This window comes from Syngnathus scovelli, chromosome 2 (genome assembly GCF_024217435.2).
Source record: "Syngnathus scovelli strain Florida chromosome 2, RoL_Ssco_1.2, whole genome shotgun sequence".
Lineage (NCBI taxonomy): Eukaryota > Metazoa > Chordata > Actinopteri > Syngnathiformes > Syngnathidae > Syngnathus > Syngnathus scovelli.
This window is the reverse complement of record NC_090848.1, coordinates 20,411,432-20,438,011: the sequence shown is the minus strand read 5'-3', so window position 1 is coordinate 20,438,011 and position 26,580 is coordinate 20,411,432. Positions and strand designations below refer to the sequence as shown.

The window sequence follows — 26,580 nt, the reverse complement described above, 5'->3', positions numbered from 1 at the left end:
TGGCTGCTTAATCCTGTTTTCTACATACACCTGGAGAGAACTGAACCATGAGAACTGAGATTGTACACTGTGATGGTACAGGAAATAGATCCTCACCATTCAGCTGGACACATATTTCCGAGCTCATACAATGTTATGATTACATAGCTCTACCCCTAAATAAAACGAAACATAGCCCCATTCCTATGCACTGCATCAACAGCAGCGAAAGTGGAGCCCTCCCTTTCACGCGCATTTGATGGGAGGGGGGGCGAGGTGGTGCACCCCAGCCTATCCAAAGCCCATCGATCTTTATTCGGGGTTTATAGGGGGCGGGCAAGCACGCTGCTCTGTTCTCCAGATGCTCCGAGACTGCGATACGTTGAAGAGTTGAGGCATATCAGTTTGTTGCAAGGACTAGTAAGGACAGGTCGACACAGAATTGCGCGCAGGATGTACGACGTGAAGGTACAAATATGAACGGAACGGAGGAATAAATAATGTTCTTTTTTTTTGTTTTTACCAGATCTGCACATGGACACCAGTGGATTTTTACATATGTTGGATTAATATGATCACTTCGCTGCATTACCACCAGGCTTTAAAATTTGGGAATATTTAACACACGAAATAAGGATCTTTTCCCATATGCCGGCGAGAATCATGTTTTACAAAATCCTTGCTGTGATTTTCTTACAAGGTACGTGGGTCTCGTCGTTGTGCAAGCTGTTCCCCAATTTCCCTCTTTTCCTAATACTGTAATATGTTTCCTGTGCAATACAAGGAGTCTTGAGGTGCGATACTTGGGTCATATCGGAGGTCAGCCCCGGAGGTGTCTCGGGGTCCAGCACGGGGCAGTTGAACTCCGGCGGAGTCGCGGCTCGAAAGAATTCTGATGCGACGGAACCAAAGTCCAGATCGAAGCGCTGCACCTGTTATTCCTACAAGGATAAAGAGTGCATCTATTACTGCCATTTGGACATCATCTGGATCAATACTCCCGAGTAAGACATCATTTGTGAAATACGGCACATATTACCAACAAGGACAAAAACAAATGTTTTAGTTGAAATATAAATAAATAAATAAATAAATAAATAAATAAATAAATAAATAAATAAATATGCGCTGTAATTTATTAAATTATGAATTAAAAAAACACCTGTAGCCCGTATCGGTAGATTAAAAACAATAGATTACAAATAAATGAGCTTCAATTAAATTTGACTGATACTGACACATATATATAGGTATACATATTACATTTTTGCCCTTACTCATTATTTTCGATTTTTGGTCTGCAGTACTAACGCTGACAAGTATCTCTGACCATTTGTCTTATACTATATATATAAAAAAAAAAAAAAACATACCTACATATGTATAGCTTTCCCTGGTCCATAGTTGTTACATGTTCCTGAAGTGTTGGTATATCTGGAACGAAGATAATTAGGTAAGGTTGGTTGATAAAAACAGGAAAAAACTCTATTTAGACATTTCAGATCTGTTCTACTTCTGTGATGCGGCATCTGTAGTTGTAGTACACTGATGGGATTTAAACGACTTGGCGGGGATGAAGGTTTGCGGCCCGATTTGGAGATAAGATTGCTCCTTGAGGGTTGTTGCGCAAGCAGTTTCACGCTGCATTATTTCCTTTGAGGTTTAAGAGAATGCGACATTCAACCAGGAGGAGTGTAGCGACTTTGCAATTGAAGTTGTCTAAATCTTACTACCGAATGTGAATATTTGTGAAATTTTGTTCTCGGGGCATATAAATACCTGTCAAGCCGCAATGCAAACATTTTAGTAAACCACACCGGAAAGCTTCAGGCACCACAGGTCAGTTTTCAAGTCATGGCATGCCCAACAGAAATACCTATAGATCATTGTTTGACAGAAGATACTACAGATATTATTTCAAATACCCTCTCAACTTTATGCAACTTTCTTCCTCTGACTCTCCTAATTTTTTCTAGGGACCTAATAATTTCCAGTTACTGTAATTAAAAAAAAAACATGCTCTTGTCAATCCCGATTTCAAGATCACAAAGGCTTAATGCTTAAAAAAACAATCATTCACAAACACGGATGTTAAATATGACCTTTTCAATTGCATAATTATTTTTCAAATCTCAAAGGCGAACAATTGAATAACAGTAGTACCCAAAATGCACCTCAGCTACGAGAGTCGTCCTGTCTTCTTTAATGATGGAAAACTAGCATAGCTACATGAATTTAATGTGTCCAAGACTCAATCCAATACAGTCGGAGTGCATTCTTTTTTATTTATTTTATGTTTCAGCAAACACATAGTATGATGCTATTACACATATTCAGCTATTAATTAGTATTTGAATTATTCAAAATGCTTGGAATAAATTAAAAAACGTAAAACAATACGAAAACATATACCAATAGTTTATGTGGCATTGAGGTTAACCAAAAACATACACCAATAGTTGATGTGGAATTGAGGTTAACCAGGAGTCAGCCGTGTTTTTTTCTTCCTATTTGGCGATCAGTTCCATGAATCGCTCATTGAAAGTTGATTGTGGCATCTGAGGCATAAAAATAATTGTGTCTTTCGTCAGCAAAACTCTATCATTCCTCCAAGGCTTATACAGTTCTCACGTTTGAGAAAGTGATCTAACCTTTGACCTTAAACATCTTGAATGGGTTTATGGGCTTTAAAGGAAATACAGTGACAGGGTTGACTTGGGAGGAATGTGTGGGAGGATGATGCAGCAATGAATTTATGTTCACCTTGGTTGAACCTTAAATCACAATGGATTTGAGAAAAAGATGGGCGTAATATGCGCCTTGATTGACAAGTACAGTATAGTTTATCTGTAAACCAGCAGTATGTGCACATTTTACACTAGTCAAGTGTCTTCATGTTTTGGCAATGAGTGAAATGTTGTGTTGTGTTACACAAGAGTACTTTGAAAGACCCCTCGGTAGAATGCAGTCCTCTGCTAAGGTGAAAAGAATGTAGTCTGCATATTAACAAAAACTGGCAAAGAAGATATGAAAGTGTTACTAAAATTGGTACAGTCAAATGTAAACGAGAGAAAAGAAATCTCCTTGGTCATTTTTATTCTGAAACTGCAATGGGCCTTTCTTGTATTCCAGACATCGCAAACATTCATGGAAATCAATGCTATTTTTGTTTTTGCGTAAGATGACTAACTAGGTAACAAATAGGGGTGAAAGCAATACATCTCACCTTCACACTTGGCAAAGGTAATACATATTTCATGGCTCCTGGTAGACCATGAGGCATGACTGCTGTGTGAGGAAGCCAGAGTCCATTGGACTGAAGCTATGACATTCTAGCCATTTGGCAGCACTACTTAACCACTGTGCTGCGTGTTAAGATTGAGTAATCCAGAGGAACCTCTGGAATCAAACAAACTGTTCTTGTTTACTGGTTGTCCCCCCAATTCGGTTTTATAACAAAAACCACCATTGGAAATTATGATTGGAAATAATAAATTCCTGGGTATATCTGTTGCCTGTAAGGATGGGCGTGATAATTAATCGATTTATTAATTTTAAATAAATCTGTCGACTGTGTGGAAACCAACAGAAAAGCCGTTGATCGAATAGAGTCAGCTTCATCCATGCAGACTTTTTTTTTCGTTGGACTGTAATATTATGAAGGTGTGGTCTGATAAGTTGACATTATACCCAAAAAAACATCGGAGTACCAACTTTTTGTTCAATATTTGTAGTTTTGGGTGAACTGGCTGTGATCTTTAGAAGAAATAAAAATAAAAGAAAACTACAACAACAGTACTGTCAGTGAACTCCATCAGAAACAGGTGATTTAGGGGGTGATAAATAACCCAAATAATGAGGTCTGCCAAGTGTTGTCATGAACACATTGTAGAAAGAGTTACTGCCTTGCTTTATAGAGTCACCATTGGCTCATAATCCATTGGTGGGCCACAGTTGTCACAATCATTTAAATGTCTTAGGGTGAATTGGCAAGAGGCTGACTTGAGTGCAAGAAGAAGAGGGTTTGCTTGGGAACCATGACCGTTGACAAACCAGTGGGTTTACTTTCCTTGGAAAAGTGACACCATCTTATCTCCATGGTTGTTTCTCCTTGTCATTTTTGAATACCTTTTTTTTTTTTTTTTTCCAGCAAGACAGTATTTTCTCTGTGGTCTGTCTTCTTTTGCCAAGATTGCTGTGGGCTATTTCAATTTAACAACACTCCCTTTCACCGCCTAGCAAGTCAGGACAGATTGACATATTTGAATGTCCTCACTGTATACTGACATGTAAAGTACAATTTTGATAGTGAGCATAAAATAGTTGCCACAAAAGGGGGATAACAATTTTTTTTGAAAAGGTTTCCTTTTATATTAAACATTTCAAACCGCTGGATGGAACAGAGTGTTTTTTTTTCTTGGCATCACTTTGTGTTATTTCCCAAGTGCCCCCTTGCTATTTTAAGATTTATGACTGTGTGATGTGAAAGTGGATCATTATACTTGGTGTCTAGTGCTGACATTAAGGCGCACTGGAAAGGAACACAGTGTTATTCGATAGAGGTGCTCAAGACCTTACTATCCGAGACCAAGACTTGCAAAAGATCAGAACTCAGAGACTAAGACAAGACCAAGAAATTTGGGAGTTGAGACAGAATCAAGACCAAAACCGAGACAATCCATGACTGTACCAAGATCAAGTCCATAAAAATGTATTTGGTTGAAAGCATTCTCCTTTTAATTAAATTTTATTTTAAATACACAAAACCAAAAAACACTTTCAAAGCACCATATGCAAAACCTTTTTCCTATTTATTAAAAGCTGCGACCCGAGAGTGAGGATAAGTGGTTCAGATAATGAGATTTCTTTGTGTTACTTGCAATTAACGTCATCTTAGAGAGGCAATTTGTTTTTTGCTGGTAAAGATTCCGGTAACGATAATATCATCTGTTGTCATGATTGGTCAAAACAAAAAAGTTTGTTAGGCATGCACAAGTTGCCACATTGCCCAATGAGCTCCAAGTATGGAACTGTATGTCCCACCTTTCCTGAGCATATGACAGTGGAACAATCCCAGATTGATACTGAGAACTTTTGTGAGTGATTCACACATCAATCTGGCTCTTGCCAGGTTATCATTGAATTTGCACATAGCAATGTGTTTTCATTTGCATGTTGTTCTGCAGTCTTTGTGGTTGAGGAAGCCAAATTTAACCTTTGGTTTAGTGGCCATAACTTGATCTGGGATCTCCTTACTCATTTTAGTACTCAAGTCGTGCCCCTTTCCATTTTCACTTCCCCATTTAGCCAAGGTTTTGTCCACTTTCTGCCTTCAAATTTTCAGGTGCACAAGGGACATGGAAAATGCCCTCGGTCAGCATGGCACACTCTGATGTGCCAAATTCCCAAACACTTTAACGGAGACTTTCATCTTCATGAAAATCAAGATGTGCCCGTTTTCACATTTGAGTGTGGTGTCTATGAAAATAGAGCTCTCATGTTTGTCTTTATATTAAATCACGTTTTCCTGATTAAACACCAATGTATTTTGGGTTGTGGTTCAACGGCTAATGGATAACAACAATGGATAGGTGATTCAGATATCTGTAACTCATTTCTTAGAGAAAAGAACATTTCAGAGACCGGCAACTTTGTTCTTCCTTTCCAGATTTGTCATTCAGATATTTGCAGTCATTACTTTTGCCATTCATGTGTATGGCAGCTGCAACTAACTATATGTGTACTACAGATAGTGTATCTGAAAATGAATTACAAATATCTGTAACTCCAGTTTGACATACATATGTAAGGCATTTTAATTAGCCATATTTCCAGTTCAAGATATCTTTAATTTACCTCAATCCAAGATAGCTGTCGTTCCTTCTCAGCTATCGCAAATTAACGTGTTCTGATCGATAAGTTAGTTTTTATTTTTGCTGCAGGCACAATATCCAACAAGCCTGTGAGTAGGGGGTTATCATTATAGAGTTCTTCGAGAGGCAACCCATCCATCATTGTAATGACAGTTTAAAGACGTGTCATTGATATACTAAGTCAAAATCAACTGTCTGTCAGTGGTGGGGCCTAGCAGGCTGCTCTGGCAGTCAGAAGCCCCTTTGCGGGTACTGTCACGTTTTTATTTTTGCAGTGATATGACTCAATGTCAGCAGAAGCATGTAAGAGCCTTTTCAGCTCGGGGCCCAAGGGAATCTTCTGCCTTGCCTATCATGTTGCAACACCTCTAATTGATTGGCGAACTGCTGATCCACGGATGTCCTCTCTTCGTGCTCTGCTTGCTTCATCTACCCTGTTAACCTGATCCCGCTGCAAGGCTTCCTGAACTTGGATGGACTTTGAATAATTGGCTTTAAAGCAGATATCAGTCTAAAGTGGATGAGGATGAAGCCAGCTATCAAGCTTGTGCTCTTCACTTACTGACATCATTTAGATTGTAAATTAAATCTTCTGGGAGAAAATGAGTAGCCGCTACAGTGTCTTTAGGCAAAGCAAAATTTTCAGATTTTTTTACAACTTTTCTCCTCGTTAACCGATCTCTATTAGCGCCAAGCTTGAAGACAGAATACATGTGTATGACTTGCCAGACGAGGACAATTAATCTTCTTTCTGTGACAATGTGTGACCACTTGCAGCTACCTCACAAACAAATCCATGACATTTTTTGTTTCCTTGTTGTTTCATTTTCTCTTACCATCGTGTGTTTGTGTGTCAGGTTCAAAGTCAAGGAATTTTAAAAGAAATACGGGGTAGTTGGTGTGAGGCAAACAGCTTACTTATAAGGTCTCCATGTGGACAAACTGAAAGCAAAGTGACCTTGCAGATTTGGCAAACCACTGCAAAAATAGAAATGTGAGTCCTGTTTTTTTTTTGTAGGTTTTATCGCTTAAAGGGTTAAAACGGTTGTGTTGAAACAATTGAATCAATTCTGTGTTTATTCAGTCTGAATTACTAACAATAGTCATAGACATTTATTCAGAAATTGAGTTGAGAAGATTAAAAGGGAGGGTGGCATGATTAGCACGTCAACCTCACAGATAGGAGGGTGCGGGTTCGATTCCACCTCCGGCCCTCTCTGTGTGGAACTCCCTGTGTGTTCTCCCCGTGCCTGCGTGGGTTTTCTCAGGGGACTCTTGTTTCCTCCCACATCCCAAAAACATGCTTGGTAGGCCAATTGAGCACTCCAAATTGCCACTAGGTGTGAGTGTGAGTGCGGATGGTTGTTCGTCTCTGTGTGCCCTGTGATTGGCTCCAGCATGCCCGCGACCCCCATGGGGACAAGCTGCTTTGAAAATGGATGGATGGATGGATGGATGGATGGATGGATGGATGGATGGATGGATGGATGGATGGATGGATGGATGGATGGATGGATGGATGGATGGATGGATGGATGGATGGATGGATGGATGGATGGATGGATTTAAAGGGGAAATAAACAATCATTTTCTTTACAATAATGTGCACGCCCATGACTCAGTGAGAAGAAGCAGTACAGAAAATGGATGGATACATTTTGGAAACACAGTATTGTGATTAATATTTCATTCATTGGACTAATTTAAAGTTTTTGTTTTTTGAAGGCACGCAATGGAATGGTACAGAAGTCAGCAGTAGGTCTCCCTTTACCTCTGTATATTTGTTTGCAGTCAGTTCAAATTCCATGGCAGGAATTTTGAAAGAATCTTTCATAGCACTGAAAGAGCGAGCGAGAGGAATGATTAATATTCTACATAGCCCATCAGAGGTTCAAGTTTTTTGCACTACATAACAGTCTGATTATATGAGACTTAGTAAGAGTTGGTACATATATAATGCCCAAACTCTTTTGACCAGAGATCCACTTTTCAAGCAGCCCACCTCCTGCAGTTGTCGAGTTCAGTGTCAAAAACACAAACCCACACACGTTTCCAAGCCTCGAGAAGCTAACTATGCAACACTTTTTCTTGTTGTCATACAACTCAGTCACACACTCACACACACATGCATACGCATTGTTACAGGCATTCCATGATAAGCAATAGCCATAACTAACTCTAACGGGAAAGCACTGCCTACCTTCCAGGGAGGCCTGACAGTGGAAGGCAGAGAAAGGGGAGCACTTCTGTAGTTTTTTAAAAGAAAAAGACCAGAGCCGGAACCGAACCCTGCACTCAAGGGTGAATGTGTATTTATTAAAAGAGAAAAGTAGTAATGCCTCATACAAGTGTAATGCACATTATTGGCAGACATGAATTAAACAGCAAACCAACTTGAGACAAAAACAATATTTGTCACTATACGCATGTGTTACATGGGACCTGTTACATGCGTGGCTCAGTGGTCATCTCCCAACCCAGAGGCTCGATTTCCGGCCATTGTGACTATGTCGAAGTATTCATGAACAAGATACTGACCCTCCAGAGGAATTCAGTGTAAAGTGCTCTGAGAAACTCGCTATATGATTGAAAGACTATTTGCAATTGTTAACATGAAGTATTGAAGTTGTTACTGGCTGTTCATCGACTAATCTATACTGAACTCAGTGATTTTGTTGGCGTAGACCAGGGATTGTCATGAGGTGGTCAGTGGTATTGCAGGTGGTCCCTGAAATTGGCAATGGAAAATAATTATACCATTTTCAAAATAAAAGTGATTTATGATTTAATCTGGCCTTATGTTCCAGCTAATTTTGTGAATCATTTACCCATCCAAATTATGTCAAATGTACCTGAGATTCCCAAAATAGACATACAGATGCAAATAAATAGCCTGTATAGATGTAACGTCCTTCGGTGCAAAATGGAATAATATTCCGCCAAAGCAGTGGTGCCCGAGTTACTTCTTGGTGGTCTCTTGGACTAAACCAGTTGAAAACCCCTGGCATAGACAATTGCTCCCATGCATGAACATATTAAAGCAAGCTAACCAAATATAGTAGTATACTTTTTTCTTACTTAGAAAAGTAAGTATACTTTGTTAACCTTTTGGGGGGGAGTAAAGCCAACAGCAATACTTTTCAAATCAAAGTAAGACTGTCTGGCCATTAAAGATGAAGAAAAACACATTCCAGATTTGTTTCTAAATGCATTAAACAGAAAAGCTGAAAACATAAAAAGAGTGAGAACACTTTAGTACTGAATTGTTGACATAGAAGCGTATGTTAGCATACATATTCACTAGTCTGTAGATCTTCCTCCTTCTGGATTCATGCCCGATTCACAGATAATGCAGCCTTTAACATGTGTGGTTCATTGAAATGTTCTGTCATTTATCTTGTGATATGCCATCAAATATGAGGACATTTGTTTAGGCACGTTTTGCTTCCATTGAACAAAACAGCCTTTCTTTTTGGAAACTTGCAGGCGTACGGTACCCTATGGAATGTCGAGCTACCAAGGATCCCAGCGAATCCGACGTGCTGTTGCTGGACGACCGAGTGAGCACCAGCAAAGAGACACTCAGCGCTGCCTGTGTGCTTCTCTGGATGAAGACCCAGAGTGCCATCTTTTTTGTCAGTCAAGGTCAGTTCCATTTTTCGTTTTTACTCTGTTCTTTCTTTTGGTATGTTTGTTGACAGGCTCAGTTATAAACGAGCGTTTGCACCATTATGGAAGGCAACACAGCCAACCAAAGCCTCTCCTCTCACTTTTGTTCATCTGTGTGACGCCCCTCCTTATGCACACACATACAATACAATACAATACAATACAATACAATACAATACAATACAATACAATACAATACAATACAATACAATACAATACAATACAATATGTAGTACATCCTTATTTATATCGCACTGTCACAACAGCTTTTGCAGCAACAAAATGCTTTACAAAACATATAACATCAAATAATAACAATAATGAAAAATAAATTGACTGTAATTGAAAAGGCACTCGATTCGCAGGACTGCCCAGCATGGCATAGCGCAGTCTACAACACCGTAACATGGGTTAACTTAACTTGTACCACTTGTACAGACTTCACATGTGCTTCTGTGTCTGAAAATAGAGCCCTAAATGTCAAATTGGATGCCACCATTGCAACTGACAGACCTGACTTCGGAGTGAGAAAAACACACAGGACCGCAAACTTTTAACTAATTTATTCAAAATCCAAATAGTCTTACTATAAATATGTATGTGAGGTTTTACAGCAATCTTCCACTTTGATGTGCTCAAGGGGGAATGTTTCTACAGACTTCACATGCACCAACGTGCATGATTTATAGCAAGAAACATGCTTTGAAATCCAATTGTGCTCAAGGTTGCTTATAGAAAAATTATGCAGAGACCTTCCCAGTGGAATAGACTTGGACAACTTAGTATGGTGATTTGACTTGACAAAAAAAATGCACGCAAATCTAAATGTTGTGTTAATTTCCTTAAAAGTCGAGAGCAATTTGCATTTTTTTAGAAAAGAGTCTAGTTAGTATTTATCTTTCGAAACAAACATTCTATGCAGTCACTTCATCAAATCTTTGTTGGCGCTCTACATGTGCATTTTAAATGTACAAAATATTACATTGTAGAACTGCACGAATAAGCCTATTCCCCAATGTCAAAGAAAGGAATTGTTCTAATGTTAGTCAAATCATCACAGCAATCTCCTAATGCCACACAAATATGTTTTCTGGGGCAGTGATCTGACATCATAAGAAGTTGATTTCTCAAAAATTTAGTGGTGCCACAAGTTACAAACTTCATTCATTCTGTGACCCCATTTGTAACTCTGAACATTCATAAACCAACTTTTCCCATAAAAATGAATGGAATGCAGGGAATCCGTTTCAGACCTCAATTTATTATATTTACATTCTTCCTCTTGAATAGCCTTCAGCTGTTCAAAGATCAACTTGCATTAAATTAATCTTGAATTACAAGATATAATAGAAGTAATGCCCCGTTCATGTACATCATACATTTCATGCTGTTGAACCTTTTTGACAATACATCAGCTTTCCATCTGCTGCCACTGCGGAGACATCAAGTTTTATGTCTGCTTTTTGGCCATTCTCAGTCATTAGTCACCGTGATGCCAAAAACAGAGAGAAACAACACAACTATCGCAACAGAATGATGGTTAAATATTGCGAAAAGCACAATACAAATGCGTCCACTCCGAGACAGTGCACATAATGAAATGTATGTAACCAGAGGCAGATTTCTTTATCAAAATTTTACTTTGGCAATTTGAAGCAATTTCATTCCGTCTTCATTGGATCATTGCTTTTCTCTCCATAGAGAAATAGAACTTTCTCAGGAGCCAAGTGAATTTGTGTTGTAATTTAATTTTGTGTTTTCTCATCTAAGCTCTCTGCAGACTGGGCCAAAACCGAGTCTTCACAGAGTCCCAAGGCCTGGCTGACAGTTGGACACTTCCTCATCTCGTGCTATTTTCTTCAGGGAGCGGATCCATCCCTCATCTTCAGCCCATCATTCTCTGCTTGGCACACTTGCTTCCACAGGTACACTCCCATTCAAGGAAAGAACTTTGGAGATTGACACTGCCGACATTCCTAGGCATCATAATTCTGGGAGCAAGTTCCATCAGGCCGCGTGCTTTTAAGAACACTTCAGCAAATTCGATACAGTTCCCTGGAGGCTAATCTCTTTTGACTTCTCTCCTGATCAGCAAAAGGATTGCTTTCACCTTGAAAATCCCGTGTGACCTTATTGCCGTGCTTGATCAGACTCCCTCTTTGTATTAATATTACGTAAATAACATATCTGCTAACATATTGTCGATCAGAGTTTCTTTCAAAGCAATGAGGTGAGCTGTAAATGTTCAATAAGCCATGGACAACATTTCTACATGGATGTTGGTCAACAACATTTTGAGTTGTGGTTGAAAGTACTGAAGCACGATGCAATTTTAGAACTCATAATAATGAATAATAATAAATACTGAGGCACTCTTCTACTTTGTATAATGATGTTTTTCATGATGTTATGTTTAAAATTAAGGTCTCATTTTGTACATATTTTAACAGAATAATATAAAGGTATATGAATATTATTAATTATGTAAACTTTACTCTGTTCTCTGTTACACTAACCTTAACCCAAGAGAAATGTGATATTATTTGACTTAGGTACATATTATAACAGAGCTCTATTTTGAGCAACAATTGGGCAAGCAAGAAATGAGAATCAATACTGACAATGTGGGCTGGAGGAATGACTACGTATAGTTGAAAAACAATGTAGTCACATTCCGTGTCAGGGTCATGCCTAAATGTCATGTACCTCGGAGCCAAATATTTAATTACTTTTCCCTTCAGGAATGATTTATGATCATGATGTACTGCTTGAATCTTTTTATTACAAATGGCATGAATGACTGACATCGATGGGGAGGTGATGATAGAATGTGATGCTCAGTTTCAATTAGAGGATAGAGTTTTTCAATAATGAGAGAAACATGGAATAACACCAGTGAGAGTTTGTATGTGCAATGTGTGTTGAATTATTGGAGGGCATTATTAATAAATGACAAAACACCTCGATCGAGATGGAATCTTTATCGCTGGTGAAAAAATGTGTTGCCCACGGCCTCAGCAGACTGTGGTTAGACTTTCGTATGGAGCTTATTCACAGAGGGAAGTCAGTAATATAGAGTGAGAGACAAATGGCAACATTTCCTTTAGCCTCTGGGGCTAGACTTTTTCTTGCCTGACCAATAATTACGAGTAGGTCCCACTCGACCACTTTTGCAAGTAGCTTCTTGACATATACAAAGCAAACACTATTTGCTTGTTTGTCTTGCATACCTTAGTTCCTAAAAGTCTTTATGTTGTTGGTATATTTGTGCTGGGTACAATAATAGTGTCATGATGTAGTCAACTGGAGAGAGGAAAGGAACACTAACTTTAGTGGGACCTGAAGCTAATACTGGGGTTACAGTGTTGTGTATTTATGATAATTTACAAATGTATTTTTTAAGGTTCCATCTAAACTTTTGGTAAATCATTCAGTGTAATTCAAAGAGATTTATAATTAAAAACAAAGCAAACAAAGTATTCGCTGACTCTTGCCTTTTTGTACACTCTTCACCTTGGGTCTGAAAGCGGCGGACCTAAAACACGTTTAAATGAATCTCTCTCTCTCTCTCTCTCTCTCTCTCTCTCTCTATTTCTCTCTCTCTCTCTCTCTCTCTCTCTCTCTCTCTCGCTCTCTCTCTCTCGCTCTCTCATTTTTCATCATTTTTTATTTAAAAGATGCGAATGCATCAAATCAAACCGAATCATTAAAAAATATATTGAGATATGTATCGAGTTCTCTTTATTGGAGCAACATAGAAGAAATTGGCACATTCACAGTACTGCCGAATACATTCAAATGTATATTAAATGAAAATAAAAGTGACGATGTGCACGCAGGTGTGACTGGTTCTTCGTCTCTATTTGTGCCCTGCATCTGGCTGCTGAACAATATAGTGTATAGTCTGCTTTTCACCCAATGTCTGCTGGGATAGGCTCCTGTACCCCCCGCGACGCCAAACAGGATAAGCGGTGTTGAAAATGGACGAATGAATGTTTTCAAAATATCATTGACTGTAGTCAGGCAGACAACCCTAAAGTAAGCGAGATTGCAATACCCCTGCTAAATCAGACTATTTGAAGATACGAAAGACAGCTATCATAAATCAATGATAACTTAGCCAACTGTCTGTGTTCTGTCAGTGAGACATACTTGATCAAAGTACACTGTATTTACACACACAAATTTCTACCCAAACAACAGTCACACAGCAAAAGCTCAGAGGTACATAGAAAATCATTCCAGGCTATACATGGTACATTAGAAGTACATAGACCATGGCCCGAGACGAATAAATAGGTAAAATGATTGCAGATGGCGGCCACTGGAGTCATGCCAATGAAGGTAGAGGGAGTCCAAGCCAATCCAAGCAGGATGTTGTGTGATATTTAATAGCAAGTAATGGGGCTCATTTGAATATAGGAAATCGAATATTGCGAAGAGTTGCGGTCCAAATTCATCCTCAAAATCGTTCTAATATTACCCTGGGACAAATTTCAACAAAAGGGAAACTTTTATATGTTAGGTAATCTTTGTCGGGGAACTGTCAGTGAACTTCTGACAGTCTAAACCCATAATTAGATTTTTGCTGTTAATGTATACCGCTCATCTTGACTAGACAGGATACTTATCTGGTATGAAGAAATAGTATAATTAAAAACCAGGCCCAGTGAGGTATGTCTGGGAGAGTATCAAACAGAACCTTCACTTGAGAGCACGGCAAGCTCACCAGGTGTTTTGTTGTCTCTTTTTTTGTCATCTGCAAGCCTTTAACCTACCTCTGCACCCTTTGCATCCTCAGATGACTTCAGTATGCTGGACTTCCTAACGTGCCTCCACATGCACCCATAAACAATTCTCATGCTCCTGTGACTCCTCTGAAAATAAATGAAGACCTATGGGACATGGTGAAACGATTGACTCACGTAACAAAATGAATGCTCAAATGTTACCATTGCACCAAACATTTGAATGTTCAACAGAAGCAGCAGCATGAAGCACATCATGTTAAAGCAGACTGACTGTGAAACAAATTCAACAAATGGATCCAAGGTCAAGAACAAACACTTGATTTGATTTGATAACCGCTGATTTGTTTGGATTCTGAAACACACCTGATTCAAACAATCAGGATTGTTATCAGGCTCCTGCAGAGCTGCATGGCTGATGAGGTCATCATATAAATCATTCATTACAAGTTGTACTTGGGGGCGAACGAGGTAAAAATCACGTTTGAGTCTGATCAGATAAAAAAATATGTATTATGTATAACATACGTGTAGCACTATACAGGATTTCTTTTGTTCTTGTAACTCAGTGTCATGCCAGGTTACACAAGCCTCGCACATGTTTTTCTCCTCAGAAAGGGTGTGAGGCTGACTGCATCCTTTGAGGTTCAACCGATGTATAACCCATCTTCCTTGGAATGTCTCGCTAAGTCTAACGAAGGTCTACCCCGGAGCTTCAGTCTAAGGCCTGGGCAGAGAACACCAATAATATCATCTTCCATTCCCACAGTAAGTCCTGGGAAATATTTGTGCAAACAGCGTAACCAGCCAGGTTCATAACCCCCACCGCAGCTTGCCGTTTGTTGTTCCAGTTCAGCTTCATTTGACCTCGTACATTAGAGTCTAATGATTAGACATTCATTGAAAAGGGACTTGGGATGCACCTGTGGCAATCGTTTAAGGATCTTAAACTATAACCTTTGTGAATTTTCAGAGGATTGTCTGTGCACAGGGAGCTCATGTGTTTTCTTTTTTCACCCTTGTTTTTCACATTTTCTTTTATAGTTTTAAGTCATGAACATGTTTCATTTCGTTTACATTATAAGCAAGAGAAATACACTTCATTAACAGTCTACATTTATTCTTCAATTTGGTTTTGTTGTTATTGAGCCTCTTCCAGAAATGACTTTCTTCAGGCATGTAACATGGTCTTCCATTTGGGACTGCTGGTATCAAGTTTGTAACAACATGTGTCCATGTGGTTATAGTAGCATCATAATCTTGAGGCAACATCTAAAAATGTTACTAATATCTCAAGGTTTTCATTAGATACGTGATAATGATGACTTCTTCATGTTTTTCACTATTTTTCTTTAGGGGGACTTTGTCATGTTTTCATTTAATTTAATACTCTCTTTTTTTTTTTTTTAAACCATAAGCCAATGCTTTAGCTGGTGTGCTGACACTGTTTGAATATCGTTTATAACAATATAGGTTAATGCATTTTTGTTTTGCTACCTTTACTAGTTTAGAGGGGGCAGCACAGTAACGCACTGATTGCATGTCCGCCTCACAGTTCAGAGGGTTCAGATTCGATTCCACCACCGGCCCTCCTTGTGTGGAGTATTCCATTGCTGTGCCTGCGTGGGTTTTCTCCGAGGACTCCAGTTTCCTTTCACATTCTAAAAACATGCATGGTAGGCCGATTGAGCACTCCAAATTGCCCATAGGTGTGCATGCGAGTGCGGATGGTTGTTCGTCTGTGTGTGCTCTGCGATTGGCTGGCAACCGGTGCAGGGTGTCCACTGCCTACTGCCCGATGACTACTAGGATAGGCTCCAGCATGCCCGCGACCCCTGTGGATGGATGAATAGTAGTGTAGAGCCCCATCCTGTGCTATAAATCCATATGTTGAAGATGCGCAGTATTTTTCCAACCTATTGGTAACTGTGTTTTCTCTTTGGGAATTGTTTGCTGTCAAGCATCCTGCTATTAACATAATAATAAAAAAAATCATCTGAAACACATATTTAAGTCAAACTCAATTAAATCAAGTGTGTGTGGTGGTCATAAAGCTATGAACTATGTAAGTTATGCCAACATAGACTGCTGTATTGTTGTTAATATGCATGATGAATGGCCTGTCATAATGCAATTCGAGGGATGCACTTTGACTGACGCACATTGGGGAGTTGGAGTGAAGCACAAAAGAGTATAAATCACAATTATTGGCTGCAGTAAATTTTTAAATGCCTAAAATTTCCCGAATTTCCCAAAATAAATACAGGTGATGCTGAATGAGTAATAAAAAAAAAAAGAAAGAAAAGGAAGAAGAAAAGGTTATAACAACAGGTACAAGTGAAATGGCAGTTTATAAAATGTATCGGTCCTTAATAACCTATTAGTTGTCTGGTTTATCCATCCATCCATCCATCTTCTTCCGCTCATCCGGGGTCAGGTCGCGGGGGCAGCAGCTTCAGGAGGGACTCCCAGACTTCCCTCTCCCCAGCCACTTCATCCAGCTCATCCCGGGGGATCCCAATGCGTTCCCAGGCCAGCTGAGAGACATCGTCTCTCCAGCGCGTCCTGGGTCGTCCCCGGAGTCTCCTACCGGTGGGACATGCCCGGAACACCTCCCCAGGGAGGCGTCCAGGAGGCATCCTTAGACTTAGACTTAGACTTAGACTCAACTTTATTAATCCCTTGGGATTACTCCTTCAGGGAAATTCTGTGTCCAGTAGCAGTAAAATACAAGATACACAAGAAAAGCACAAGAGATCAAGACATACAGAAGATGCAGAAATACACACAGTGCAAGAGATAGCAATGAAATGTAAATGAAATGTACAGTTATGTCCCTGTTCATGTCCATGTCACCTCCTCCCCAGTGAGGAGTTGAATAGCTTGATGGCTTGGGGGACAAAGGAGTTCTTCAGTCTGCTTGTCCTACAATTGGGGAGGAGCAGTCTCCCACTGATCCGGCTCCTCTGATTAGTGATGACAGAGTGCAGAGGGTGACTGACATTGCCTATAATGTCCAACAGTTTTTTCAGTGTCCTTGCCTCTGCCACCGTCTCCAATGAGTCCAGCTTCTTGCCGATCAGAGAGCCGGCTCGCCTGACCAGTTTGTCCAATCTGGAGGTGTCCTTCTTGGATGTGCTGCTGCCCCAGCACACCACGGTGTAAAACAGGACACTGGCAACCACGGACTGGTAGAACATCTCCAAGAGTTTGTTGCAGATGTTAAAAGAACGTAGTCTCCTCAGGAAGTACATCCTGCTCTGTGTCTTCCTGTGAAGGTGGTTGGTGTGAGTTGACCAGTCCAGTTTTTTATCCAGCCACACCCCAAGGTACTTGTAGGAGTCCACAGCCTCCACCTCAGCCCCCTCCAACAGTACGGGCCTAGGCTTAGGCCTGTTCCTCCCAAAGTCTATGACCAGCTCCTTGGTCTTGGAGATGTTGAGCTCCAGTTGGTTGGCACGGCACCAGGTGGCGAAATCCCCCACCAGGCTCCTATACTCCTCCTCTCTATTGTCCCTGATACACCCGACAATGGCTGTGTCATCCGCGTACTTCTGTATGTGACACAGCTCAGAGTTGTAACAGAAGTCTGAGGTGTACAAGGTGAAGAGTACAGGGGCCAGCACTGTGCCCTGTGGGGCTCCAGTGCTACTGACCACAGTGTCAGAGATGGTGTCTTTTAGTCTGACGTACTGTGGCCTGTCTGTGAGGTAGCTGGAGATCCAGGTCACCATGTATGGGTCCACTCCCATCCTGTCCAGTTTGTCTCTGAGCAGGGGGGGCTGGATGGTGTTGAACGCACTGGAGAAGTCTAGGAACAGAATCCTCGCTGTGGCGCTTCCCTTATCCATGTGGGAGTGAACTCGGTGCAGTAGGTGGAGGATGGCGTCCTCCACTCCAACATCTGACTGGTATGCAAACTGCAGGCAGTCCTGAGCATGTCGCACTTGAGGTCTGAGGAGACCGAGGAAGAGCCGCTCCAATGTCTTCATCAGGTGTGAAGTGAGTGCCACCGGCCGAAAGTCATTCAGTTCACTGGGCCGGGTCTTTTTAGGAACCGGCGTGATGCAGGATGTCTTCCATAGTGTAGGCACTGTCCCCAGCTGCAGGCTGAGGTTGAAGATCCGTTGAAGTGGTTCCCCCAGTTCAGCAGCGCAGGTTTTCAGTAGTCTGGGACACACCTTGTCCGGGCCTGGTGCTTTCCTGGGTCGAAGCTTCCTCAGTTGTCCTCTGACCTGGTCTGCTGTGAAGTAAGGCAGAGCTTGTGTTGGCGTGGGGGGGCTGGAGGAGGAGAGTGGTGGTGCTGTGGTATCTGGGGTGGGGGGGCAGGAGGAGGAGGGTGGGGGTGCTGTGTCGTTTCGGGGGTGGTGTGTTGTGGAGGGAAGGAGAGATGGCTGCAGTAGAGGTGGGCGGGTCGAGGGCCGATCAAACCTATTGAAGAAGTTGTTCAGCTCGTTCGCCCTCTCCGTTGTCCCTTCAACGACCCTGGTCTTGATGTTGTGGCCCGTGATAGTCCTCACACCTTCCCAGACGGCCCTCATGTTGTTTTCCTTCAGCTTCTGCTCCACCTTTGTCCTGTAGGCGTCTTTGGCTACCCTCACACAGTGTTTTACCTCCTGCTGTGCTGCCTTCATGGCCTCCCTGTCTCTGCTCCTGATGAGATGCCCGAGCCACCTCATCTGGATCCTTTCAACGTGGAGGAGTAGCGACTCTATTCTGAGTCTCTCTCGGATGACCGAGCTTCTCACCCTATCTCTAAGGGAGAGCCCGGACATCCTGCGGAGAAAACTCATTTCAGCCGCTTGTATCCGGGATCTCGTTCTTTCGGTCACGACCCATAGCTCGTGACCATAGGTGAGGGTAGGAGCGTAAATCGACCGGTAAATTGAGAGCTTTGCCTATTGGGTCAGCTCTCTCTTTACCAAGACGGACCGGTACAGAGTCCGCATTACTGCCGACGCTGCACCGATCCGCCTGTCGATCTCGCGCTCCATCCGCCCCTCACTCGTGAACAAGACCCCAAGATACTTAAACTCTTCCACTTGGGGCAGGATCTCATCCCCGATCCGGAGAGGGCTTTCCACCCTTTTCCGATCGAGGACCATGGACTCGGATTTGGAGGTGCTGACCCTCATCCCGACCGCTTCACACTCAAACCGCTCCAGTGAGAGCTGGAGATCACAGCCTGAAGAAGCCAACAGCACCACGTTGTCTGGAAAAAGCAGAGACGCAATGCTGAGGTCCCCAAACCGGACCCCCTCAACGCCTCGGCTGCGCCTAGAAATTCTGTTCATAAAAATTATGAACAGAATCGATGACAAAGGGCAGCCTTGGCGGAGTCCAACCCTCACTGGGAACGAATCCGACTTACTGCCGGAAATGTGGACCAAACTCTGGCATCGGTGATACAGGGACCGAACCGCCCTTATCACTTGGCTCGGCACCCCGTACTCCCGAAGCACCCTCCACAGAACCTCCCGAGGGACACGGTCGAACGCCTTCTCCAAGTCCACAAAACACATGTGGACTGGTTGGGCGAACTCCCATGCACCCTCGAGGATCCTGCTGAGGGTGTAGAGCTCGTCCACTGTTCCACGGCCAAGACGAAAGCCACACTGCTCCTCTTGAATCCGAGGTTTGACATCCCGACGGACCCTCCTCTCCAGCACCCCTGAATAGACCTTACCAGGGAGGTTGAGGAGTGTGATTCCCCTGTAATTGGAACACACCCTCCGGTCCCCCTTCTTAAAGAGGGGAACCACCACCCCAGTCTGCCAATCCAGAGGTACTGTCCCCGATGTCCACGCAATGTTGTAGAGGCGTGTCAGCCATGACAGCCCCACAACATCCAGAGCCCTTAAGAACTCCGGGCGGATCTCATCCACCCCCGGGGCCTTGCCACCGAGGAGTTTTTTTAACTACCTCAGTGACTTCGACCCCAGAGATTGGAGAGTCTGCCTCAGAGTCCCCAGGCCCTGCTTCCATAATGGAAGGCGTGTAGGTGGAATTGAGGAGGTCTTCGAAGTATTCTCCCCACCGACTCACGACGTCCCGAGTCGAGGTCAGCAGCATGCCATCCCCACTGTAAACAGAGTTGACGTTGCACTGTTTCCCCTCCTGAGACGCCGGAAGGTGGACCAGAATTTCCTCGAAGCCGTCCGGAAGTCATTCTCCATGGCCTCGCCAAACTCCTCCCACACCCGGGTTTTTGCCTCAGCAACCGCCGAAGCCGCGTTCCGCTTGGCCATCCGGTACCTGTCAGCTGCCTCCAGAGTCCCGCAGGCCAAAACGGCCCGATAGGACTCCTTCTTCAGCTTGACGGCATCCCTTACCGCCGGTGTCCACTAGCGGGTTCGGGGATTGCCGCCACGACAGGCACCAACGACGTTACGGCCATAGCTCCGGTCGGCCGCCTCAACAAACGAGGCGCGGAAGATGGTCCACTCGGACTCAATGTCCCCCGCCTCGCCCGGGACGTGGGAAAAGCTCTGCCGGAGGTGGGAGTAGAAGCTCTTCCTGACAGGGGATTCTGCCAGACGTTCCCAGCAGACCCTCACAGAGCGTTTGGGTCTGCCAGGTCAGACGGGCATCTTCCCCACCATCGGAGCCAACCTACCACCAGGTGGTGATCAGTTGACAGCTCCGCCCCTCTCTTCACCCGAGTGTCCAAAACATGCGGCTGGAAATCCGATGACACAAAGTCGATCATCGAACTGCGGCCTAGGACGTCCTGGTGCCAAGTGCACACATGGACACCCTTATGTTTGAACATTGTGTTCATTATAGAAAATCCGTGTCGAGCACAGAAGTCCAATAATAGAACACCGCTCGGGTTCAGATCGAGGGGGGGGGGGGGGGGGGGGGCGTTCCTCCCAATCACGCCCTTCCAGGTCTCACTGTCATTGCCCACGTGAGCATTGAAGTCACCCAGTAGAACGATGGAGTCCCCAGAAGGAGCACTCTCCAGCACTCCTCCAGGGACTCCAAGAAGGGTGGGTACTCTGAGCTGCCGTTTGGTGCATAGACACAAACAACAGTCAGGACCCGTCCCCCCACCCGAAGGCGGAGGGAGGCTACCCTCTCGTTCACCAGGGTGAACCCCAATGTGCAGGCGCCCAGCCTGGGGGCAATAAGTATACCCACACCTGCTCAACGCCTCTCACCGTGGCCAACTCCAGAGTGGAAGAGAGTCCAGCCCCTCTCGAGAGGGCTTGTACCGGAACCCAAACTGTGCGTGGAGGCAAGTCCGACTATGTCCAGTCTGAACTTTTCTGCCTCGCACACCAGCTCGGGCTGCTTTCCAGCCAGAGAGGTGACATTCCATGTCCTAAGAGCCAGCTTCTGCAGCCGGGGATCAGACCGCCAAGGTCCCTGCCTTTGGCCGCCGCCCAGTTTACACTGCACCCGACCCCTTTGGCCCCTCCCACATGTGGTGAGCCCATGGGAAGGGGGACCCACGTTTCCTTTTCGGGCTGTGCCCGGCCGGGTCCCATGGGTGAAGGCCCGGCCACCAGACGCTCGCCTTCGAGCCCCGCCTCCAGGCCTGGCTCCAGAAGGGGGCCCCGGTGACCCGTGTCCGGGCGAGGGAAAACGCAAACAGTTTATGTTATTCATCATAAGGGGCTTGTGAGCCGTGCTTTGTCTGGCCCCTCACCTAGGACCCGTTTGCCATGGGTGACCCTACCAGGGACATGAAGCCCCAGACAACATGGCTCCTAGGATCATAGGGGTACGCAAACCCCTCCACCACGATAAGGTGACGACTCATGGAGTTGAGGGGGGGGGGCGGCAATCAAGCATAATAGGAACAAAAATTGCCGTTGACAAACGTTGACGTTTCTGACAAAGCTCAAAACTATGCAACACATTTTCCACATACACGAAACTGCCATACATGTTTCACAAAGACAAATAGGGAAGCAATCAGGATAGATTTCATGAATTTTCTCCCTTAAATAATGTTCAGTAGCCTATGTATGGTATTATATTGAGTCAGACAGTCGCAGGCTTTTGCAGATGATATGATGATATTGTGTTACGTCTCCTGCCAAGTATTCTCAGACAGGGGGGTCCCACATTCTCCTTCAAACTCATCTTCTATTTTGGTAGAAGAGGAGGAGTGGGAATCCCTTGCCATGAGCCATAAAAAAAAATAGTACAATCCTGTAGTCATAATACTAGGTTTGGCCTGCTCAAATTGCAGAAAATGAGTGCAGAAAAACTTCATAGTTGAAGATACCTTTAAAAAATGACTATTTGGCAGTCCTAATTTCTCCAGTTATGTAGAGTAGGGGAGACATTGCTCCCACTCTACCTGCAGACATATGGGAAGCAAAGCTGTGTCTTCCAGGAAGAACGACCTTGTCTTTATAGCTCATTGAAGAATTAAACACTTATGCAGTTGAACAATTTAGATGCAGCTGTTGACGAGTGTGCAGACAGGAAACGCAAAATTACTGGACTGACATTGCCCTAATGGCCAGTTAATATGTAAGCCTGTTGAATTGTAACACCGGCGTTCGGGCAGTTGACTCAACAGCAAGTCTGAGACGTCCTGCGATTCAACCAGCTGCTCTGCCAATGAGCCCACTGTCTCTAAGATTAAGCCACACTAGGTACACATGGCCCATAACCTAAACTTGTAACCTTTCAATCCTTTGTATGATCGCAACTCACGTGTAGTTCTCCTCCTGCTGTCGCTGTAGTTGTAAAAAACACTTCTGGCACTTGATAGGGATCTATAATATCCAATTCGTTCAGCTTGAACATGTATCTCATTATGTTCTTTTCATCAATGTCAGATGCGATTTGCTTTGGATGGAATGTTAACTGATAAGTACTTATTTTATCCTTTGTCTGCCATCGCTACCATCCTGCCATCATAAAACAAATGCATGTGAGGATCATTCGCATGACGTCTGGAGCAAACAGTGTCGTTGTTGTTCAGTTTAGAATAAAATATAATAGAATGCCTTTATTGTCATCGGTATTCAATGATATTTACTGGTCGAAGCTGGAAAAAAAGTAATAGTGATGGTATCGACGATTGTTGTGTGTAGATCTATGCACTATGAAAATATACCTCATTCCCAAGGTTAAACTGGGTATGTGTGTCATAGTTCAGAAAAGGGAAGGGGGATTATCCCACAAGTCCAATCACCCCCATTTAGCTGAGGAGGGTCAAACAAAGACTCCTATCTGGAACATCCAACTACACTAGTAAACATATCATTGCCACGTCAATGGTTATTTGTTTTCATTACCATCATAAATAGAAATCATTGTATTTGCTTCTTAATCTCAGTTTTACTAATACTTTTGCCGTCTAGCCGCCAAATGAATTCAGATTATATATGAATGCACAGATTTTTTTTTGTACTTGCACCTTTGACTTCCACTTGTGTGTGTGTTTGTTTGTGTGCGTGTGTGTGTGTGTGTGTGTGTGTGTGTGTGTGTGTGTGTGTGTGTGTGTGTGTATGTGTGTGTGTGTGTGTGTGTGTGTGTGTGGTGGGGGCGGTGCTTCAGTCATAATACTTTAAAGGTTGTTGTCATTCGGGAAAAATCAATTTTTAAACTGGAATGAAGAATTGCTCTTGACGGGGTCAGGATTGTTCTCAACACTTTCTGATGAAGCGCTGCAGAAAGACGCCTTCAGTAAAGTGAGTCCTAGCCCAATGAATCTATACAGTTATCTCAATAACAGCGCCTGCGAGGAGGTGGGCCACCTTAGATCTTGTCCCAGACAGTCGGTGAGGAATCCAGGCAGCAACTACCAAACCAGTCCAAACAGTTTAAATGTGAAGGCGGAATAAGTTACATTTTAGCAAGATTTATATCTTTTAATCAAACAATAAAACGATACAGAGTTAAACAAGTCAGGTGTTAAGCCCACAGTAAAATGCCATGTCACAGACTGTGAATTGCCAGTGCACAACAAGCAAATTATGCAGAATATGTGATGCGACATGCACTGATCCCCGCAGGCATTTCATAAAAGGTGCAGACAAGCCTGTTCAGATAAGTGTGAATCCAACAGCTGCAACAAAAACTAACGAGTACAAACATTTCATTATTACTTCACTTGTTTTTCACTCTCAATTAGGAAAGCCTTTCTGTGGTTTTGATGTAAATATTTTTTAAGTGCATGAGTAATTCGCAGTCTCTTGCACAACACATTTCAAAAACCAATGTGGGATCTAGGTAAAATGAAGTGGATATACGTCATCTTATTTGATCAGAAAACTGACAAACCTTTTACCATAATAAAACACTCCATTACACGGCAGTAGAAAATTGTAGCCTCTAGCTTACCCCGTCTGCAGCTCAGTCAGCCGGTCTAGGCTCAGCTCATCTACGACCCTAATGAGGACTTGAGGACAAAACATAATAGAAAATGGATGGACAGGCACACACAGAACTGTTTCATGGGAAACTTCCAGGATTCCTGCTGTCCTTTAAATCCTTCCAAAATAATACATGCTATATAACTCACGGCAAGTGACACCACAAAGGAAACAGGATATCCAAAGAATACATACCACTGTAAGATTGCACAACCACTAATTGTAAGTTGTAATTCAAACACCGAAATAACTGCCCCTTGTACTCATTTTTTGCTTTACAAAACATGGCAGTAGCACCATTATTAAAAAGCTCACTGAAAGAAAAGGTTACTGCTTTGCTTAGAGCAGTCCTTCTCAAATAGTGAGGCGGCCTCCCCTGGGGGGCCTGACCTCGATGGCAGGGGTGGGGGCGTGTGACCTCATGGAACATGTTCATTTGAGTAAAATGGTATGCAGAGGTGTACTCATTACAATTTTAGAAACATATGATACTATTTATAGTCACAGATGAGAATTGGGGGGGCATCACAGAAAATAATTGAGAAGCACTGGGTTAGAGTAAGATAAAGCCTTTTGTCAGCGTGCACAAAGAACTGATAAAACATGTGCCTTAGTTCTGAGCCTATGAAATGTAAAGGCCAAAAGACAAAATGAAAAGTAAAATGTATACACACATTTTAAAATAAATAATAAAAGGGAATGACAGATGCATCTTTGATTTCATAAGAACAGAATTACTCACCTTGGAAACATGTCCACAACTAGTTGCAAAATTACTTAAAATTCATGTTTATGAGCTTGTGACCTGCTCTTGACGATGTTTTTGAGTAACACATTGGCCTGAAAACTGCAAACCGAGTCGTAACATATTAACGTCATTTTAATCTTGATTTACTTACAAATTATCTTCATGATCAACAAAAAACATTTCTGAAAATGCTTTTATTGTCTGTTGTACTAATCTTTGCAAGTAGAACCAAGCAGCCTGCCGCAGCCCACGATTGGCAAAGAGATGATGAGACCCAGCCCGTTGAGTGATGTAAAAAAGGAAACGCCCAAATGCTAGCCGGAACATGTACAGTTGCTGGCGGGATTCTGCACCTGCTACAGGCAAAAATGCAAGCAAAATTGTGCCTGCTGTTTCAATACACTTACTGTCCAGATGCTGAGAGGCAGGACTGGCTTAATTGCATTAGACAGACCGAAAAATGGACTGATTTCCGCAAGACAAGATATACTGAGAAGTAAATTTGTGCTATAATTCTGGATCCTTGGGGTATTATGTCGATGTTTTTGTATATTATGTTTTTTTGCATGTTGCCAACATGTTATCCATACACCTGCTGTTTCAAATTGTGAAAAAAAAGTGCACATACCAATGTAGGGAAGAGTCCTATTAGACCAACTAAAGAGTGGATTCATTTTTTTACATTTTACATTTATATTTTGGTGTTATTATTGCCTGGTGTTGACACAGTAGCAAATGTCGTCTCAGGTGTGCAATAAATGTAAACACAGATATATGGGGTATAGTCACTTGGAATCAACAGTACTGTACATATAAGCAAAACATTCTTTCTGTCTTGGATATGGGGAGAACAATCTATGTGGAAAATTTATTTTATAGTGTTTCAAACAAAACCAGTTTTGCAAAGTGCAATACATCCCTGCATCCTACATGGATCGTAACATTCAGGGCACTCTCTTCACATGCCCATCAAAATAAGAGTGTCAGGAATGAGTTGAGCCAGGGCGACCAAATGCAGCTTGAACCAGAATTTATTGCAGGGAAAAGGAGTTGGAAGGGAGGCAGGTGGGGAACCGACGACACAGACGGGAGGAAGACTCACGGCCAGCAAAACAGACAGACTGACCGACATGAAGTCCCCTTGGACAAGGTTAAAATTCTGACCGTGAGCCTTCAGACAGACCGAGGGAAAACCAGATGACAAGAACAGGAACACTGGG

General features: G+C 42.8%; 1 protein-coding gene across 1 annotated transcript; it reads left to right on the top strand.

Annotated features, from left to right (window-relative positions):
* Positions 1–293: 293 nt before the first annotated feature.
* edn3b (endothelin 3b) lies at positions 294–13,000 on the top strand. Its single transcript, XM_049753968.1, has 4 exons — positions 294–679; positions 764–983; positions 9,339–9,497; positions 11,292–13,000. Exons 1-4 carry the CDS (start codon positions 628–630, stop codon positions 11,344–11,346), a joined length of 486 nt encoding a protein of 161 aa, XP_049609925.1. The 5' UTR covers positions 294–627; the 3' UTR covers positions 11,347–13,000.
* Positions 13,001–26,580: the final 13,580 nt, after the last annotated feature.

Excerpts from the sequence above, each read along its gene's own strand:
- edn3b (XM_049753968.1), top strand. The coding sequence starts at position 628 with ATGCCGGCGAGAATCATGTTTTACAAAATCCTTGCTGTGATTTTCTTA. Across the intron at positions 984-9,338 it reads ATCTGGATCAATACTCCCGA|GCGTACGGTACCCTATGGAA; the intron begins GTAAGACATCAT and ends GGAAACTTGCAG. Across the intron at positions 9,498-11,291 it reads CATCTTTTTTGTCAGTCAAG|CTCTCTGCAGACTGGGCCAA; the intron begins GTCAGTTCCATT and ends TTCTCATCTAAG.